Below are 21,273 nucleotides of genomic sequence, written 5' to 3' on the forward strand. Positions count from 1 at the left end.
ATATACACACACCCATAAAATAAAAAGCAATTTTCGGAAGAAGACACTAGCAGTGAGAAGGAGTTAGGAAAGGCTTTACATAAGAGGCTATGCTTGAACTGAGCTTTTTAGAAAACGAGAGTTTCTAAGAGGAGGAGATAAGGAGGGAATGCATTCCAGGCATGGATACATCCTGTGTAGAGGTATGGGTATGGGTGATGGGGTGCTGTGTTGTGAGGAAAAGCAAGAAGGCCATTTTGGCTGAACCTTAGAGTGCTTGAAGGGGAGTCTAGAAAGGTAGGTTGGATTCAGGTTGTGAAAGGCTATAAATGCAAGAAAGGTTTATATTTGTCCCTAGGGGAAACAGAAATGGCAAGTGATGTTAAGGAAGGAAAATCAGCAAGATTGTAGCTGATTGGATATGAGGTAGTGTGAAGGTAAATGAAGTTAAGAACTGGAAGTATGTTGGTGCTCTTGACCAAAATAAAGAAGTTCAAAAGAGGGGTGGGTTTTAGGGGGAAAATAATGTGTTCCATTGTGGACATGCTAAGTATGGGATGGTTCCATAACATTCAGTTCAAAAGGTCCAAAAGGCAGTTGCTTGAGACTAGAGCTCCAAAGAGAAATCAGGGCTGGATATACACATCTGGGAATCATCTGCAAAGAGATGATAACTAAGCCCCATGGTAGCTGATGAAGTCACCAAGGGAGATTTCATTCCATGTGTGGACCATGTCAACATATCGAAATTTGTACAGGAAATATTAAGTGTAAAAAAGTAGAACACAAAACAGTATGTATGCATCAAATATATGTATGTACATTAACAAAATTTAGAAGGAAATCTGGAACCATATAGAGGTTAAAATTAGGGTTTTTTTTTTAAATTTCCAAATGAGAAAGTCCATAAATATTTTGTAAACCTCAAAATTCTATAAAATAGTAGTAGTAATAGTAATAGTAATAGAGTTGCTTAAATGTATTATTCTACCAAAAAAATCTTCTATGTTTCTTGAGGATTACTTACTTAAAAAATATATTCTTTAAACTGCCCTGATATACTAGAACCAGAGGGCAAAATAGAAATTGAAAGAATCCTCCTGAAAGAGATCCCCAAAGGAAAACTCCCAGGAATATTATAGCCAAATTCTAGAATTCCCAAGTCAAGGAGGAAACATTACAAGCTGCCAGAAGGAAACAATTCAAGTACTGTGGAAACACAATCAGGATAACACAAGATTTAGCAGCTTCTACATTAAAGGACTGCAGGGCATGGAATATAATATTCTGGAGGGCAAAGGAGATAGGATTACAACCAAGAATCACCTATCCAGCAAAACTGAGTATAATCCTTCAGGGGAAAAAATGGTTATTCAGTGAAATAGAGGACTTTCAAGCATTCCTGATGAAAAGACCAGAGCTGAATAGAAAATTTTACTTTCAAATACAGGACTCAAGTGGAACATGAAGAGGTAAACAGGAAAGAGAAATCATAAAAGACTTACTAAGATTGAACTGTTTACATTCCTGCATGGAAAGATGATATTTATAACTCATGAACCTTTGTCAGTATTAGGGTAGTTGGAGGAAAAAAATTATATGTATGTATATAGATAGATAGATAGAGGCACAGGGTGGTGAGTTGAAGATTAAGGGTTATCTGGAGAATAAAATTAAGGGATGAGGAGGATTATACTCGGAGAAGAAGAAAGGGAGAGGTAGAATGGGGTAAATTATCTCACAAAAAAAACAGAAAAGAAAAGCTCTTACAGTGGAGGGGAAAGGGGAAGGTGAGAGGGAATGAGTGAATCTTATTCTCATAGGATTTGGCTTAAGGAGGAATAACATACACATTCAATTGGGTATGGAAATCTGTCTTACCCTACAGGAAAATAGGGGGAGAACGGGACAAGACAGCAGGGGGATGATAGAGAGGAGGGCAGATTGGGAAAGGGTGTAATCAGAAGTAAATACTTCTGAGGAGGGACAGGGTCAAAAGAAAGACTAGAATAAATGGGAGGGCAGGATAGGATTAAGGGAAATAGAGTTAGTTTTTCACAACATGTCTACTATAGAAGTGTTTTGCATAACTGCACATGTACAACCTATATTGAGTTGCTTGCCTTTTCAATGAGGGTGGGTGGGGAGGGAGGAAGAGAGAAAATCTGAAACCTAAAGTTTTAAAAACATATGTCTAAAAAAAATGTTTTCACATGCTACTGGGAAATAAGAAATACAGGAAATGGGGTACAGAAATCTATCCTGTTCTACAGAAAAACAGAAGGGGAAGGGGATAAGATAAGGGGGGGGGAAGAGATAGAAGAGAGGACAGACTAAGGGAAGGGCTATTCAGAATGCATGCCATCTTGGGGTGGGGGGAGGGGTAAGATGGGGTGAAAATTTGGAATTCAAAAACTTGTGGGAGTGAATATTGAAAACTAAAAATAAATAAATTTATATTAAAAAATATTCCTTGTTTCACACGACTGCACATGTATAACCTATGTCAAATTACATGTCTTCTCAATCAGGGCAGAGGGGAGGAAAGGAGGGAGGGAGAGAATTTGGAACTCAAAGCTTTAAGAAACAAATGTTCAAAAATAATTTTACATGTAACTAGGGGGAATATTAAATAAATAATTCAAAAAATTAAAGACTTTATATATTATATATGTTTATATACATATATGTTATATATTTTATATGTTATATATATTCCTTTTCAGATCAAAATCATGTTATTTTTATAGGGCTCTTTTCTAAAATTAAATAACTATAGGATGTATTCCTTTCTTTTCTCTCTCCTGCCAAAATATTGAACTTAACTGCATTGAGATGCTTCTTACAGCATAATAAATGAAACATGACAATCTCAACTTTTTTTAACCTTTCCTTCATCCCAAGCAAATTGATACAAATAATTTTTTTCTCTTGCCTATTTCTTGCCTACAATGAAATTCCTTTGAGTAAAAGAGGTAGTTAGCAAAAGTGTAACTATTACCCAGACTTTAAATAATCTTTAGTACATAGCACATAGTAGACACTCAATAAATACTCACTAGATTGGCTCACTAATCTTTCATTCTTCCATTACAAAACAATGAGAAGTATAACCTACCATTTCCTCTTCCCCCACTATTCCATCATCCTAATCAAATATCACAGCTTGCCATTTTCATCTATTAAAAAATTTCTAGGATTCTCTTCAAGATGGGGGTATGACTGGAAGAAGAACAGCCCAGTTCTGAAACAACTACTCCAGCAAGAATATAAAAACTAGAGGCCAGGATGACACAATGATCAAGAAAGAGGAGTTAACTGCAGGAGAAAACTGCAGTCAACTGCATTTTGCTAGCCAAGATATATACAAACACAGCCAGAAGCCTGACTGCCTGCACTAAAGAAGGGGTCCAAAAGGGAAAGGCCTTCCAGCTTTGAATTGAGGAAGCCTAAAGTCTGAAGCTGTATCCCAGGAACAGGGAGAAGGGCACACAGACTAGGGTCTTGACAAGGATTCTTAGAGCTTTCAGCTATGTTTTTCTGACCCACAATCAGGGCCAAGAAGCCTGCTGGACACAGATAAGGAGAGCAAAGATCAGCATGCACCTAGGATCAAATTATCCTTGAGTACACTGCACAGACTTGACAGTCATACTGTGTATACCTCTTCACATAGCAAGCTAGTCAGAAGCTCCTGAGGTTCCTGAAGAACACTGCACTCATTAGCCAGGCTCCAGCTAAGACAGATTAGTACCAAAGAAGGCCCACCCTTACTACCAGAAGTGCATATAGCCTGACCCCAACACCAAGTCCCAATTCAGGAAGATAGGCTGGAAAAATGAGCAAACAGAAGAAAATAGCAATAACTAAAACATATTATGGAGCCAGGGAAGCTTACAATGAAAATTCAGAAACAGAATAACAATACATGATCTATAAGCAAAGCCCCAAAGACAACCACAGATTTGCCATAAAGCACTACTGGAATTCCTGGAAGAATGGAAGAGTTTTCAAATGACCATATAAATTAAATGAGAGCCCTAGAGAAAAGAATCAAAAAGGAAATAGCTATAGAAGGAAGAATGGGAAACAAAATGAGAGCTGTAAAGAATTGGAGGGCAAATAAACATCTTAGCACAGGAAGTGCAAAACCTTACTCAAGTAGCAAATTCTTTGAAAATTGGATTGAGACAAAAAATATTAGAACAAAATCAAAAGATTGAAAAAATATAAGAAATATAAAGAATCTCCATATTAAAAACAAGTGACTGGAAAACAAGTCAAGGAAAGATAATCTGAGAAGCATCAGACTATTAAAACACTTCACCCATAAAAAAGTCTAGATACCGTATTTTAAAAAATCATAAATGAAAACTTCCCAGGCCTATTACAACCAAAGTGCTAAGTGAAAAAAGAATCTACTAGTCACTTTCTGAAAGAAACCTCAAAAGGAAAGCTCCCACTAACGTCACAGCCAAAATCCAGAGCTTCCAGGTCAAATAAAAAAACAGAAAGAATCCAGAATGAAAGTGTTCAAGCACTCAAGAAGAAAGCCACAGTCAGGACCATGTAAGACCTGGTAGCTACAGCTATAAAGGAGAGAAAAGCTTGGGAAATGATATTCCACAGTACAAATGATAAAGGCTTACTACCAAGAATAACTTACCTGGCAAAGCTGAATATAACTGGCAGGTGGAGAAGGACAGCACATGGGAAATGGACAAATGGACCTTTGATGAAATAGAGGGTTTCCAAGTATTCCTAATGAAAAGACCAGAGCTGGGTAGATACTTTGAAAGGCAAGCAAAGAAGTTGAAACAAACATAGAAAGGTAAAAATATTTGAACAATCAGAAGGGTTTTTATAATGACAAAATGTTTATACTCTGAAGTGGGCAAAGGAAGAAGGGTTCTATTAGAACACTAATGTCTTTGATAGTGATTAATGGAACTTAAAACTGTCTGGGACCAATTTTGTTATGTTTTTATGATCTTCAGAGAAAAAAGAAAAGGGAAGGAAAAAAGAATGCATTGGGGAAGGAAAAGAAGGATGGAACTTATCTCCCATAAGCAGGGTGCTTCTGTAGAAGACTATAGAAACAAGGAGGAAAGTATGGGGAGAACAGACTAAATACAAATCTCACTTCCATCTGAACTCAACAAAGGAGAGCTGAATACATACATATAGTGTGGTATAGAACCACATTAAACTCAACAGGTAATCAGGCAGGTACTAGGAGACAGTGGAAAGGGGAATTAAGAAGGATTATGGATTCAGGGAGGTATTAATCATAAATAACACCAATTCCATCTTCCTAGAGTGGTCTAAAAGAAAAGAAAGAAAAGATAAGAACACATGTTCAGGGACTGAGCAAGGGGAAAAGAAGAAGAGTAGTGGAATGAAAGTGTACTGCACCAAAAATAGATCACTAATGTTAAGCATATCTCTCTGAACACCTCTTTTTTCTTTATAAAGAGAAGGAAAGGTGTCAAAGAGAGAAACAAGTATAAAAGAATAGGATAGATAGAAATAGACAATTAATGGTGATAATTTTGAGTGTAAAAATAGAAAAGGGTAGCAAAATGGATTAGGAAGCAGATTCCAATATTAAGTTTATAAGAAACACATTCAGGGGGCAGCTAGGTGGTACAGTGGCTAAAGCTCTGGCCTTGGAATCAGGAGGACCTGAGTTCAAATCTGTCCTCAGACACTTGACACGTACTAGCTGTGTGACCCTGGGCAAGTCACTTAACCCCCACTGCCTCACCAAAAAAAAATTAAAATTAAAATTAAAAATTAAAAAAAAAAAGAAACACATTCAAAACAGATTCACAAAGTCAAAATAAAAGATGGAGTCAAATCCATAGCAATACTGATCCCAGAGAAGGCAAAAATTAAAGATTTCTAACCCACATCTTTCAGGACAGCTTACCCACTTAGCAGGCATGTTTATCTTATCCAAGGTCCTTTCCCTCTAAATTTAGGCAAATTCCTAAGTCACTTTTTTTTGTTTGTGGGTTGTTTTTTTTTTTTTAGGCAGTTGGGATTAAGTGACTTGCCTAGGGTCACACAGCTAGTTAAGTGTCAAGTGTTTGGTCGGAGGCTGGATTTGACCTCGGGTCCTCCTGACTTCCTGACTTCAGGGCAACGCCACCTAGCTGTCCCTGATTTTTTTAAAGTGACTTAGGGGAGCAGCTAGGTGGCGCAGTGGATAGAGCACCGGCCCTGGATTCAGGAGGACCCGAGTTCAAATCCAGCCTCAGACCAAACACTTGACACTTAACTAGCTGTGTGACCCTAGGCAAGTCACTTAATCCCAACTGCCTAAAAAAAAAAAATCAAATACAGACCAGTCTCTCTTGATATAAAATTCCCTAGAAACCACCTCTCATGATTTTCAGTATTTAGTGATGGAGGAAGAAAGGCCTCTTCCCAGTCAATCCAAGAATAACTATTAAGAACTCCTTAGGGGCTAAATAAAGACTCATCAATGTTTTGATGGGTCAATCTTTCAGTAGGTCTTTGAAGTTAATTAACATATCTTCAAGCAGCCCTAAAAACCTAGAACTGCCTGCTCCCCAGGTCACTGAACTTGGTGGGTAAACATACCTTATTGCTTTGGAGAAACTGAGATATTCACAGTAACAGGAATAAATAATATATATAAGTATACATGACATCAATCATTACTACTGACTGAATGAGAATAATTTTCTTGCCTAGAAAAACCTACTCCTGTGACAAATACAATCCACATTATCATTACCATCACAAGGGGGTGACTCTGCATAATGTTAGGTGTTCCGTTATAAAATAAGGATAACACATAATCAATGCTCTTAAAGAGACAAAAGTTGAAAAAATAAACACATAATAATAAACAGCAGAATGGTACAGTATACTTTAGCGATATATATATAATGCATATCGTTAACTGACTAGGAATAAGATGGAGTAGTGCTTTAGAAATGATTTTGGCATCATGCCACAAGAAAACCTGGACTAGGCATTTTTCTTCTATGTTAATTTCCCTTCCTCTATCTATCCTGCTTTAACTTTATATGAGCCCCACATTGATTAATCAGAAACATTTCTAAAAGCTAGTTATTTTTTATTATAATAAATGTATTAAAACTCAGAATTCTTTAAACTTACACAAAATACTGCAACACATATTACAGAAATAAATTATTAAGTGCCCAGGGTTTGAGTTGAACAAGATATTTAATTTGTGTGAATGATTATTAATTAAATGACATTTTACCACCACAGCATAGAGACCAGTTAGGTTTTCCATCAACCATGGGGTAGATCAGACAGAATGTAGGTATAAAAAGGTATTCACTCTTCAAAAGGTATATACTAGCCTTAGGTTAGGAGCTTAATAAATGCTTGTTAATTGATAGTTAGCCACAGGGTCAATTCAGGATTTTAGACCTGTGTAAAAAAAAATGGACATTCATATGCTGGTATTAGAATCAGAAAGTTAGAGCTGGAAGAGACCTCTGACACCACCTAGTTCAACCCCCTCATTTTACACCCGAGAAACTGAGGCCCCAAAAGATGTCAAGAGATAAGAGGTTACCTCCAGTAGGGTAATGGCTCCAGTGAAATCTCTTTGGGATAGCAGCTCTTCTAGTTTGGGAATCTTTCTTCCTTTCTTCTTCCGCTTGTCAATTTGCTGTAGGTCTCCACCTACAGCAGGCTTGGCTCTTGAAAGCATCTGAAAAGGATGAGGAAAACAGCACGGTGGTTTGAACTGGGCTTTATCCAAACAGAAATAAACAATTCTAGCATCAATAGATCCTGTTACAAAAGAATTCCAAGGGACTGTTGAAATTCCTTCCTCGGGGAAATGACAAATATTAAAAAAAAAAAGTGGAGAAATAGTCTCTCCGACCTAGAAATATTTGTGTTAAGGAAATTCTTGCTGTAACAGCATTTCAAAGGATCAGATTTAGAAGACGCCTAGTCTAACTCCATTTTACAGGTGAGAAAAATGAGACCAAGGTTAAATGATTTGCTTAAGGCCACACAGATAATAAGAATCGTCATGGAGTCAAACCCACTTCCTCCAGCTCCAGATCCTGCATTCTTTCCGATGCACTAGTGAAAAAGCAAAACCACCGCGAAATGGTAGAAAGGAGAGCCGGTGCAGAAGCCTTGGCTTTCCGCTCCTTTCTGCTCGTGCACAGCTCCTCAGCTGTCTCTTCCCATACTCCCAATTTACCCTCGAGGAAGGGATCAGCTGCCTTAGCACTGCTTCCCTCACACGCCTTTTTCTAGGCTCCTCATCTCAAGTGTCTGGGCTCCCTTGCAAATCTGCCTATGGGCAGAGGTGATTACAGGGCCGGTGGTATCCGTGGTGATGGAGGAGGAGGAAGAGGAGGAGAGAAAGAAGAGGAGGGGAGAAGAACAACAAGGAGGGAGGAGAGAATATAGGTGGGAGGAAGGAGAAGAGGAGAGAAGGAAAAGGGGGGTGAGAAGGCGGAGATCAAGGCAGGGAGAAGCGGGAGGAGGAGATGGAGGGGAAGAAGAGGGCGAGAAGGCGGGGATGAAGGCAGGGAGGAGAGAAGGAGGGGAGGAAGGAGAGAAGGAGGAAGAGAGGGAGGAGGAGATCAAGGAGGAAGAAAGAAGGATAAGAGGAGATAAAGAGGGAGAAAAGGGGTGAGAGGAGGAAAATAAGGAGAGGAGGAAGGAAGGGAAGGAAGAGAGATTAAAGGAGGAAGGAAGAGGGGTAAGGGAAGGAAGAGGAGGAGAACTGAAGAGATCGAGGAGGAAGGAGAGGAGAGGAGAACGAGTCGAGAAGAAGGGATGATTTGTGGGTACGTGTCGGGCTCTGACACTGCTTCCCCCTCCTGCGAGGGATGGTCCCCAAACAGCCCCGCCAACCAGCCAGAAGTGAGGGAGTCCCGGAAACGTGTCTCGCCCCCTCAGCCCACCCCAGGTCCGGGGCAGGCTCCTCCGCCCGGCCTGCCGCAGAAGCTCGCCGCCGGGACACTCACCATCTTGGCGACTGAATGGAGCCCACTCCGTGGAGACGAAGCAAAGGCCCCGCTCCGACAAACCGCCGCATCGGCGCTCCCTCCTCCGTTTCCACGGCAACCGGGGGGGGGGCGCGAGGGAAAGCTAAACGCTCCGTCTGGCAGAAGCGCCCTCCCGAGAACGCGGTCCGCAAGGCTCTTGGTTCCACTCTGCTTCAGGCAATGCGAAGACAGACCGTGCTTTTTTCTCTCTGAGAGCTACTCTAGGCCATCTCGCTGGCTTTTTGGTTCCTTTTATTTCTTCTTTCGTTTCCTCGGTTGCCGTGGCTGGAGAATTCACCACCTACAGGCCATCTTTCTAGCCTCTCTACGCCTCCCTAGCCAGGCTAGAAGGCAGACGGGTCCTGTCCTCAGGACCCTACAGAAGGCTTGCCAGCTTGATAAGAGTTAGCATTTGTAGAGAGCTTTAAGGTTTGCTAAGCGCTTTAATACGTCATTCTTATTTGATCTTTACACCAACCCTGCGAGGTAGTCAGCCAACTAGCATTTGTACTGTACTAAATCCAAAGAATACAAAGTTAAAACGACGACAGTGTCTGTTCTCAAGGAGCTCACAGTTTAACGGGGCTTTAGCCGAGACGAGGAAGCCCGGGAAGCAAGACAGGCAGAGCTTGCCAGGCACTGGTGACTGGGAAAACACTTGGAGTCGAGGTGGATCCTGGACAAGGCCCAGCTTGCCAGGTCACTGGTAGGTGCTATTACTACCTTTCCCATTTTACGATTAGAAAACTGAGCCAGAAAAGCATGATTTACGGGACAAGGAAACTGAGGCAGAGAGAGGTTAGGTGATGCACCCAGGGTCACACAGCTAGCAAGGATTTGAACCCAGAACCTTCGGATAACCACGTCCCGCAGTCGAGCTGCTGCGGCACCCAACCCGAACTCCATGTCAAGCCCACCTAACCTTCAGGAGCCCGCGGTCACCGCCGCGCAATGAGGCAGCATCACCATCGGAAGAGGACTTGAGGGCTGTAGCTTTCGGAGCCGACTACAATCCCAGTTCTAAAACACTCGGGGAGGAGGCTGCGGACTCGACCTCTGTGACGCTGGGCAAGACAATGTCCCCCTCTCTGGGCCTCAGTTTCCTCATCTGAAAAACAAGAGGTCTGAACTAGAGGACGACTGAGGTTTCTTTGAGCTCTAGTTCTCTATGACCTCCTTTAGAAGGATTGTAATTTTCGGGGAACCATTTCCGGTGGGGACAGCGTTCTTTCGTTTCCATAGTAACCCAGTAGGAGCTGGCACGTGGTCCCTGCCTGGGGAAGTAAAATAAACCAGGAGCGAACTCTGCTCCAAGTAGACAGTTGGCCACCGTAGGCCAAGGGCTGTGTACGTACAGAAGTGCTCATGATACCAGTAGACACTGCATTATCTGGGTCCTACACAGATAGATGTAGAACTAGAAGGGATCTCAGAAACGATCTCTAATATTTTACAGATAAGGAAACTGAGGCCCAGAGAGGTCAACAGTAGTAGAGGTAGAAGCAGAGTTGGTATTTGAACTTATGTAGTCCTGTTATGCTGCCTCCAGCACCAGGCCCTCTCACATGAGATGTATTTGTGAGCTCATCTCTCCAGTATGGATCAAAACCTGACTTAACTTTCTTGTCCAATCCTTTATGTAAATTCTCCATAGAAACTCTGTACCAAAGGGTTAGAGACCTTCTTCTTCGTCTTTTCACATCTTGTGGAGGATGAGGGGTTGCCCATGTGTTATTCTTTGTTTTCTCTACATGGCCAAACCACTTCCTTTCCCTATCATACATGTACCAGCTCTTGGTACAAATCATCGGCAAATCATTGGTCTGTGCTTTCAATATAAATTTGTCTCCTGATATTCAATAGCGTATCAACCTGTTTGTTGGTCTTTGGACAATTCACATTTCGAGCATTAACAATGAAACTAGCCCTTGTAAGTAGCTGTTGTTGTTTTTTTTAATGGTGGTTCTCTGCGTTCTGTTCTGCAACTTTGTTACTGTCATTGCAGACGCAGTTGAAGACTAGAGAATATTTTTGTATTTTGATGCCATTCATTGATCTCCAAGGCCAAAAAAAAATTTTCCTACTGGCCAACCTGGCAGTAAGCCTCTCCCTACTTACCTAGCGTGGTTTGATGCCCACAGACTCAAAATATGCCGTACTTTTTACTCAAAGACTTTTCAGCTTAATGTAATATTCCACAGCTCCAACTGGCACTTTGGGCAAAGCTTTAGAAAATCCAGGATTACTCAAACAAAGCCAATGCAACTAAGATTAGAAGGAAGGTAGAAAATTGGGAAAGAATTTTTACCACCAGTCTCTCTGATAAAGGCCTCATTTCTAAAATATATAGAGAATTAAGACAAAATTATAAGAACACAAGCCATTCCCTAATTGATAAATGGTCAAAGGATATGAACAGACAGTTCTCGGATGAAGAAATTAAAGCCATCTATAGAAAAATGCTCTAAATTGTTATTGATTAGAGAAATGCAAATCAGAACAACTCTGAGGTACCACATCACACCTATCAGATTGGCCAACATGACGAAACAGGAAAATGATAAATGTTGGAGAGGATGTGGGAAAATTGGAACATTAATACATTGTTGGTGGAGTTGTGAAATGATCCAACCATTTGGAAGAACAATTTGGAGCTATGCCCAAAGGGCTACAAAAATGTACATACCCTTTGATCCAGCAATAGCACTTCTAGGGCTATATCCCAAAGAGATTATACAAATGGGAAAAGGACCCACATGCACAAAAATATTCATAGCAGCTCTTTTTGTGGTGGCAAAGAATTGAAAATTGAGAGGATGCCCATCCATTGGGGGAATGGCTGAGCAAGTTGTGGTATATGAATGTAATGGAATACTATTGTGCTGTAAGAAATGATGAACAGGCTGACTTCAGAAAAACCTGGAAAGACTTATATGGTCTGATGCTGAGTGAAGTGAGCAGAACCAAGAGGACTTTGTACACAATAACAGCCATGTTATGCAATGACTAAGATTGTTAAACTGAACGTTTCTCAGCATTATGAGGATCTAAGACATTTCCAGAGGCCTCGGGATGGACAATGCTGTTCACATTCAAAGAAAGAACTATAAAAGTTGAATCGCTATCACTTATTTTTACCTTCTGTTGAGTTTTGGTTCATCTTTCCGATGGTTCCTCGTATTAGTTTTAATTTTTACTTACAACTTCACTAATGTGAAAATATGTTTAATGGGTATGTAAATGTAAAGCCTATATCAGATTGTGCGCCGTCTTGGGGAGGGTGGGGGGGAGGAAAAGGGAGAAAAATTTTCAACTCAAAAGCATAAGGAAAAAATTAAAAAAAATTTAAAACAAACAAACAAACAAAAAAATCCAGGATTACTGGCATGCCACAACAAGGCATCAAAGTATGGCTTTTATAGAAGACACATGTAAACTATATGGGCTTTGATTATCCCCTCAAAGCAAGTAATTCCCAGACCTGTATCTCTACTCTCCAATCTCTCTGCTAGTTCTACTCCCCTTTTTCTAGCTGCTTCTGAGTTATCTCCAGTTGGATAGACAGCTTCTTCCCCCACTAAACCTGCCCTTCCCTCTAATTCCTCTGTTTCTATTGATGGCACACTGTGCTCACTACTATCAGGACTTAGAACTTTTGAAAAATTCTTGACTCCTCACCCTGCACATCTGATGAATTGCTGAGTCCTGCTGATCTTGCCTCTATCTCCTCTATCCATTGCTTGCTCTCAATCCTCACTGCAAGCACAATTATTTGGGTCTGTATCTCTTAAAAAATTTATTCTGGACTTTACAAATCCCAAATAAAATTAAAATTTTCATATAAAAAGGAAAAGAGGATGTTTTATTAAGCTACAAATCCCTATTACCTACAGCTTTATTTTCCTTGGTATAAGAAATATTACTAAATATTTGTTATATAACAAATACCGCCTGTAGCTTTCAAAGCATTTGTCTGTTTCCTTGGGGTGAGCAAGGATTGTGAGCAGGTAATGGATACAAAAAACATTGATTCACCTATAGGTAGGGTGCTGTGAGGTTTAGTCCATGGTGTTCCAGGCCTGTTTCTCCATTACTTCTATTTGATTTCTGCTTTCACCCTTGTCTCTTTGTATATATTTAGAATGAAATCTCTTAATGGTATCTCTTTTATTTTATTGTTGTTGCCCTTGGTTGCTGTATTTCTTTGTATTTCTGTTGTTTGGGGTGTTTGAGGAGCAAATAATTTCTCCTGTTTTTCTTTCTAGGAATGTTTCAAATGCCTTTTAAAAGTTGAACATCCATCTTTTTTCAATTATTTTTAGGCCTGGATTTGCTAGGTATATCAAGTTGGGCTGTATCACGAACACAATTGTGTTTCCTTAAACGTTACTCCATTCCCTCCTGTGGTTTCTGGTGTGTGCAGAATAGTCTTGTGTTACTCAAATACCTTTCCTTTACATATGAAAGTCTTCTGGCTACTTGTAAATTTGTTATTTGTCAGGGGTATTATTAGATTTAACCACTAGGTGTCTTGAAGTTTGCAGCATAGGTTTTCGTATGTTTTGTCTTCTTGGAGACAATCTGTGGATTCTTTCTATTGACGTTGTTTTATGTGTTACAAAGTTCTGGGCAGTTTTCTTGTGTTATTTCTGGCATTATGTGTTCAATTTTTTTGACTTATCATGTTCTTTTGGGAGATCTACAATCATGAAGTTGTCTACGTGCATCCTATGTTCTACAACATTGTAATTTGCTTGTAAGGAGATCATGCTTCCTTTTAATGTTATTGCTATTTGCTTCTCTTCTTCCAGATTGTCCTTCATTTCTGTATGTTTACATACCCAATTAGTTATCCTCTCTTTTCTTTGGTGAGACTTGCCACTGCGGACTCAAGTATTTCTATTATGCCAATGATTTCTGTTATGCAAGTCATAAATTCCGATTTTGTAATTCTTATTTCTCTTTTAAATCATTCAGGAACATCCTGCTGTTGTTTCATGCTTTCTTGAGAATCTGCAGGATCCTCTGCCTCATTAGTTATTGATTCATTTTCCTTTGTCTTGCAGTATTTATTCATCTGTGGCTGGACTCTTTTATTAAATCTGGAGGCCAAATTTCCTTTTGCTATTAATAGCTTCTCTTTGGCTTGTCTGCTTATTTCAAGGTCTTTGAGTTTTTGTCCTCCTCAGATCTTTGATAATTTCAGTTTTCTTCCTTATTTTCCCTTCTGCTCCCTTTCTGACTTCCTCCTCTTTGATGGTGATTTCCCTGAAGGCCAGATATCAAAGCATCTCAGCCTCTGCCCTTGCTTGGTCTCTGCCTCAGTGACTTCTGGGGAAATAGAACTGATCGCAGCTCGATGATGGGCTTTCTCTTTCTCAAGCTGAGTTGAGTGCCACATAGCTCCCCACAAACATGTCCCTCTCAGTTTTCTCTGTTCCCTCATTTCTCTGACTCAGTTGCACAGAATGCTGCCATGGTGCTATCACGGCCTCCGTTAAGTTCTACCATTTGGAGCTCCACAGGACTCAGAAGAGGGGTTGGGGATTGGGAGATCAGGGTACAGAGTTGAGTTCTCTTCTAAGAATGTGGGTTGGCATATGCAGCCCTGCTCCAAGGAGCATGGTGGGAGGTGGATGAGGGAGTGACGAGTGAATAAGTCTACTATTAGGAATTAGGGATTATTGGCCTTCTTCGCTGTTAGTCAATGTTTTTTAAACCTTATTTGTTTCCTGACTATATGGGTGTATATTTATGGGATGTTCAAAGAGGACTAGCACCTCTGGTATAGGGACTTGCAGAGCCCTTTTCCTTCATCCACCTTTGGTGTCCACCTGCCACCCAACTCTCACTTGTGACTCCAAGAAGCAGTGGCATGCACAGTGGCCTCACCCCAGCATGAAGCATCTTGGCAGACTGGCTAAACCAGTTTGAGGGTAACTGACAGGCCTCAAACCTGTAGGTGAATTAGGGGGATGTCTGCTCCCAGCATGTGAAGACTCCCTCTACAGAACAGGCAGATGAGAACAATTTGTTCCAAGGGCCATGAAGATGGCTGAAACAAGTGCTGTGGAATGCTTAGAGCTTGGTCAGACACCAAAGATGCATCCCAGGCCACGGCCAGTCATCTTGACTTTTGTTCTGTCTCTGGACTTCAAAGGCTCTGCCTCACGAATCAGATTCACACGCAATTCAAGACATCACCCCATGAAGTCATTGGTCCTCTTCGAAAGGATGGACAAACGGTGTCCTACATTGTGGAAAGAGCTGAAATTGCTTTGTTTCTAGCACATAATTCCTACTTAGAAGAGAATTAGAGAAAATATCTAGTCTTCCAACACATTGGTCATAAGACCAAAGATCTATGTTATCTGATGTCAATTGATTTGTCACTGCTGCATTGAAGTTCTTTGACTCTTCTGTGACTATCATTTTAAAAAAAAGTTTAATTGATTAATTTTTGATATCACTTCCCAATTACTCCCCTCACCATATTTACTCCCTTGTAACTATAGTGAGAAGGACAGATAGGGGGCTCAATGGATACAGTGTTGGGCTTGGAGTAAGAAAGATTCCTCTTACTGAGTTCAGATCTGGCCTCAGATACTTACTAGCTGTGGGTCCCTGGGCAAGTCACTTCACCCTGTTTGTCTCAGTTTCTTCATCTGTAAAATGAGCTGGAGAAGGAAATAGCAAGCCACTCTATTATCTTTGCCAAGAAAACTCCCAAATGGGGTCACAGAGAGTTAAACACAACTGAACAACAACAAAATGTAGTGAGAACATGGACTTAACTTTCTTTTCTCTTTTTCTGGGTCGAATTGCTTAACTGACCTCTATTGACACTAAAAGGCTGGGATTCCTAGAGTAAGCAGCCATGGACACATTTTCACAGCTCTAGGGGGTAACCCTGTTGAGTGGATTGTAAACTATAACTCCTCAATCCCCACAAGTATGCTTCTCATTTAACAAAGCAGCCAAGAAAAACTCCATTAATATAATCAGAAATATTTACTGAACAGAAAAGGAGGATTATATATGAAGCAGTGAATCTCTACTATGTATAGCTTCCTTTTATTAGAGCATATAATAAATTTAACCTGTGACTTTCAAAGCTATCTTGCTTGTCCGTTTCCTACTGAATTTCCTTCTTTTCTCTTCAATGCATTTCTAAAATGATTCAATGGCACTCTTTCTTTTTTGAGGGTATCCTTCCAAATCCTCCCCCACTCAACTGAAAAGAAAAAAAATCCTTCTAATAAATAAGTCTAGTCAAGCAAAATAAATCACCAAATTGTCCAAGATTAAAGTTTGTGTCTCACTTTAAAGTTTATCACTTCTGTATGAAGAGGTGAGAATCATGCTTCTTCATCAGCCTTCTAAAATCATAGTCAGTTATTGCATTAATCAGAGCTCTTAAGTCTTTCAAAGTTATTTGTTCTTACGGTGTTGTCATTATATTGTTCTTCTGCTTCTCTTGTTTCATTGTATGTGTTCTTACAATTCTCAAGTTTTTCTGAAACTATCCCTGTCATCATGCTTATGGCCCAATCTGTCGCTCCATTACACTACATTAAGATATTAGTATTCCATCACAATCATATACTACAACTTGTTCAGCCATTCTCCAATTGATGGGCAGCCCCTCAGTTTCTAATTCTTTGCCACCACAACATGTTATAATTTGATCAGCCATTGCCAGTTATAGGCCACCTCATTGGTTTCCTGTTCTTTGCTACAACCCAAAAAATTGATATGAATATTTTTTTATACAAATTGGACCTTTTCCTCTTTGTTTTGTTTTTTCAGGGCATAAGCCTAGGCTCATGTAATATACATGACATATGTATATCATACATAGTAATATACACAGATAATGATATACACAGTTTAATGACTTTTTGAGCATTGCTCCAAAATAGTTTTCAGAAAGGCTGTATGAATTCACAGCTCCACCAACAGTGCATTAGTGTATCTGCCCTTCTGTATCTCTTTCAACAATTGTCATTTTCCTTTGTGTTTTTGCCAATCTGATATACGTGAGGTAGAACCTCAGAGTTGTTTTAATTTACATGATATAAGCCCTTTTAAAAATATTGCTTTCAATATCTTGGATTTCATCCTTTGACAATTGCCTGCTAAAACTCTTCTACCAGTAATTTATTAGATAATGGCTCTTGTTCTTATAATTCAAATCAATTCCACATACATCTTAGATATCAGACATTTATCATAGAAACTTGCTGCAAAGATATTTCCCTAATTAACTATTTCTTTTCTAAGTTGAACTACATTGCTTTTGTGTGTGCAGAAGCTTTTCAATTTTATATAATTGGAATTGTCCATTTCCTCTCTTTGGATCCTCTCTCACTCGTTTAATCAAGAACTTTTCCCTTTGCATTTGTTACAAACATTATCTCCTTCTTGCTCTTCTGAGTTGTTTATGATATGACTTTTTACATCTAAGTGGTGAATCCATTTGGAGGCTATTGTGGTATGATTGCTGGTCTAAATCTAATTTCTGCCAAACTATTTTTCAGTTTCTCCAGAAGTTTTAGTAGAATAATGAGTCCGTACTCTAGCAGTTGGGGGCTTAGAGTTATCAAACTATGTTGCTTTGCTTCCGTGTGTTGTATACTTAATCTAGTCTGCTAATCAATCTTTCTTTTTCTTCCTTCCTTCCTTCCTTCCTTCCTTCCTTCCTTCCTTCCTTCCTTCCTTCCTTCCTTCCTTCCTTCCTTCCTTCCTTTCTTTCTTTCTTTCTTTCTTTCTTTCTTTCTTTCTTTCTTTCTTTCTTTCATCATTTTATTATATTAGCATGACCCAACCCTGAGCAGTAAATATATCTAAATTATTTAAGTCTTTTTTCACATTTAATTTTTATTTTATTTTTTCTTAATTACATGTACAGAAAATTTTTAACATTCATTTTTTAAAAATATTTGAGCTCTCTGCAAGGGTGGTTCAGTGGTAGAATTCTTTTTTTTTTTTTAAATTCTTTTTATTTATTTTTAGTTTTCAATATTCACTTCCACAAGATTTTGAGTTCCAAATTTTCTCCCCATCTCGTCCCTCCCCCCACCCCAAGGTGTCATGCATTCTGAATACCCCTTCCCCTAATCTGCACTCCCTTCTGTTTCTCCCCCCTCTTCTCTTATCCCCTTCCCCTTCAATTTTCCTGTAGGGCAGGATAGATTTCTATACCCTGTTTTCTATATATCTTATTCCCCCAGTGGCATGTGAAAATTTTTTTTAACCTGTGTTTTTAAAACTTTGGGTTCCAAATTTTCTCCCTTTCTCCTTCCCCACCCACCCTCATTGAGAAGGCAAGCAACTCAATACAGGTTATATATGTGGAGTCATGCAAAACGCTTCCATAGTAGTCATGTTGTGAAAAACTAAGTATATTTCCCTTATTCCTATCCTGCCCCCATTTATTCTATTCTCTCTTTTGACCCTGTACCTCCTTAGAAGTGTTTGCTTCTGATTACCCCCTTCCCCAATCTGCCCTCCCCTCTATCAAACCCCTGCTCTCTCTCTCTCTCTCTCTCTCTCTCTCTCTCTCTCTCTCTCTCTCTCTCTCTCTCTCTCTCTCTCTCTCTTGCTTTTTGGTGAGGCAATCAGGGTTAAGTGATTTGCCCAGGGTCACACAGCTAGTAAGTGTCATGTGTCTGAGACTGGATTTGAACTCATGTCCTCCTGACTCCAAGGCCAGAGCTCTATCTACTACGTCACCTAGCTGACTGCCCCCCTCACACTTGTCTCCTTCCCCCCCCATTTTCCTATAGGGAAAGATAGATTTCCATACCCAATTGAGTGTGTATGTTATTCCCTCTTTAAGCCAAATCTGATAAGAAGAAGATTCACTCATTCCCTCTTACCTTCCCCCATTTCCCCTCCATTCTAAAAGCCTTTTCTTGTCTGTTTTATGTGAGATACTTTACCCCATTCTACCTCTCCCTTTCTTCTTCTCCCAGTATAATCTTCTCTTACCCCTTAATTTTATTCTCCAGATATCACCCCTTCATCTTCAACTCACCCTGTGCCCTCTATCTGTCTATCTATCTACATACATATAATTTTTTCCCTCCAACTACCCTAATATTGACAAAGGTTTCATGAGTTACAAATGCCAACTTTTCATGCAGAAATGTAAACAGTTCAACCTTAATACGTCCCTTATGATTTTCTCTTTCCTGTTTACCTCTTCATGTTTCACTTGAGTCTTGTATTTGAAAATCAAATTTTCTATTCAGCTCTTGTCTTTTCATCAAGAATGCTTGAAAGTCCTCTGTTTCACCGAATATCCATTTTTACCCCTGAAGGAATATACTCAGTTTTGCTGGATAGGTGATTCTTGGTTGTAATCCTGTCTCCTTTGCCCCCTTGGAATATTATATTCTGAGCCCTCTGGTCCCTTAATGTAGAAGCTGCTACATTAGAATGGAGAGCAATTGGAAGCTAGTGACTTTATGAGAAATCAAGATACTGTAATGTGTTATCCTGATTGTGTTTCCACAATACTTGAATTGTTTCTTTCTGGCCACTTGCAATATTTTTTTCCCTGACCTGGGAACTCTGGAATTTGCCTAGGAGTTTTCCTTTGGGGATCTCTTTCAGGAGATGATCAGTGGATTCTTTCCATTTCTATTTTGCTCCCTGGTTCTAAAATATCAGGGCAGTTTTCCTTGATAATTTCTTGAAAGATGATGTCTAGGCTCTTTTTTTGATCATGGCTTCAGATAGCCAATAAGTTTTAAATTCTTCCTGATTATTTTCCAGGTCAGTTTTCCATGAGATATTTCACATTGTTTTCTATTTTTTTGTTCTTTTGGTTTTGTTTTATAGTGTCTTGATTTCTCATGAAGTCACTAGCTTCCAATTGCTCCATTCTAATTTTTAAGGAAGTATTTTCTTCAGTAATCTTTTGGACTTCCTTTTCCATTTGGCCAATTTTGCTTTTCAGGGCATTCTTCTCCTCATTGGCTTTTTGGACCTCTTTTGCCATTTGGGTTAGTCTACTTTTTAAGGTGTTATTTTCTTCAGTATTTTGGGGGGTCTCCTTTAGCAAGCTGTTGACCTGTTTTTCGTGATTTTCTTGCATCTCTCTCTCTCATTTCTCTTCCCAGTTTTCCCTCTATTTCTCTTACTTGCTTCTCAAAATCCCTTTTGAGCTCTTTCATGACCTGGGACTGATTTATATTTTTCTTGGACCCTTTGGATGTAGGAGCTTTGACTTTGTTGTCTTCTTCTGGTTGTATGTTTTGATCTTCTTTGTCACCAAAGAAAGATTCTATGGTCTGACTTTTTTTTTGTGAGGTTTGCTCATGATCCCAGCCAATTACTTGAGTTATAAACTCTTTGTTAAGGTGGGGGTCTGCTTCCAGTGTGGAGAATGTACTCTCTCAAGCTTCAGGGGTTTTATGCAGCTGTTTTCAGTGATACTTACAGGGATCTGTAAATTTTCAGTTCTTCCAAGGTGCTATGATAAGGGTCTAGGTGTTTATTCCTTTCCTGGCCTGTGCTCTGGTCTATAAGTGACCACAAGTACTCTTTTCTGCCTTGGCACTGTGAGGAGAATTTTCTCTCTACCACCATGCCAGCACTCCTCCTCGCCCCAGGGCCACCACCCAGAACTGTGACCCAGATCCAAGCACAGGCAAAACAAGAGAAACCTGCACAGTGGTAGAATTCTTGCCTGTTATGCTGGAGGCCCAGGTTCAATTCCTAGCCCATGCAATATCGAATTGTTTGCCTTCTCAATGGGGGATGGCATGTGGGGAAGGAGGAAGGGAGAGAATTTGGAACTCAAAGTTTTAAAAATGAATGTTAAAAAATTGTCTTTACATGTAACTGGGGGAAAATAAAATACTAACTAAAAATAAAAAAAAAACCTTTTGAATTCCATATTATCTCCTTGGCTTCCTTACCTCTCTCTTCCTTGAGAATTTTATATAAATTATACTTATGTGTAGATTATACTTATGATATATATTTTTCTTATTAATTTATTTTTAGTTTTCAGTGTTCACTTCCACAAGATTTTGAGTTCCAAATTTTCTCCCCATTTGGTCCATCCCCCACCCCAAGACAGCATGCATTCTGAATACCCTTCCCTTAATCTGCTCTTCTATCTTCTCTTCTATTGTCTCCCCCCTTCTCTTATCTCCTTCCCCTTTTGCTTTCCTGTAGGGCATGATAAATTTCTATACCCCATTGTCTGTATATCTTATTTCCCAGTTGCATGTGAAAACAATTTTTAACATTT

At 39.6% G+C, this 21,273-nt stretch overlaps 1 protein-coding gene across 6 annotated transcripts in view; it reads right to left on the bottom strand.

Moving 5' to 3' along the window:
• The window catches only part of IFT56 (intraflagellar transport 56), a 77,363-nt gene extending 67,950 nt beyond the window's left edge, over positions 1-9,413 (bottom strand). For 2 of the 6 annotated variants that reach the window (XM_020998078.2, XM_020998074.2), the window contains exons 1-2: positions 8,049-8,197; positions 7,565-7,702 (exon numbers count right to left, since the gene is read on the bottom strand). In XM_020998078.2, the coding sequence (XP_020853737.1) occupies positions 7,565-7,702; positions 8,049-8,072 (162 nt within the window). In that variant the 5' untranslated portion in view covers positions 8,073-8,197. The other 4 variants (XR_002326715.1, XM_020998075.2, XM_020998076.2 and 1 more) reach the window with 4 other exon arrangements.
• Between the last annotated feature and the right edge of the window lie 11,860 nt (positions 9,414-21,273).

The sequence above is a fragment of the Phascolarctos cinereus genome, unplaced genomic scaffold, assembly GCF_003287225.1.
Source record: "Phascolarctos cinereus isolate Bilbo 61053 unplaced genomic scaffold, phaCin_HiC Scaffold_1;HRSCAF=81, whole genome shotgun sequence".
NCBI classification, from domain to species: Eukaryota; Metazoa; Chordata; class Mammalia; order Diprotodontia; family Phascolarctidae; genus Phascolarctos; species Phascolarctos cinereus.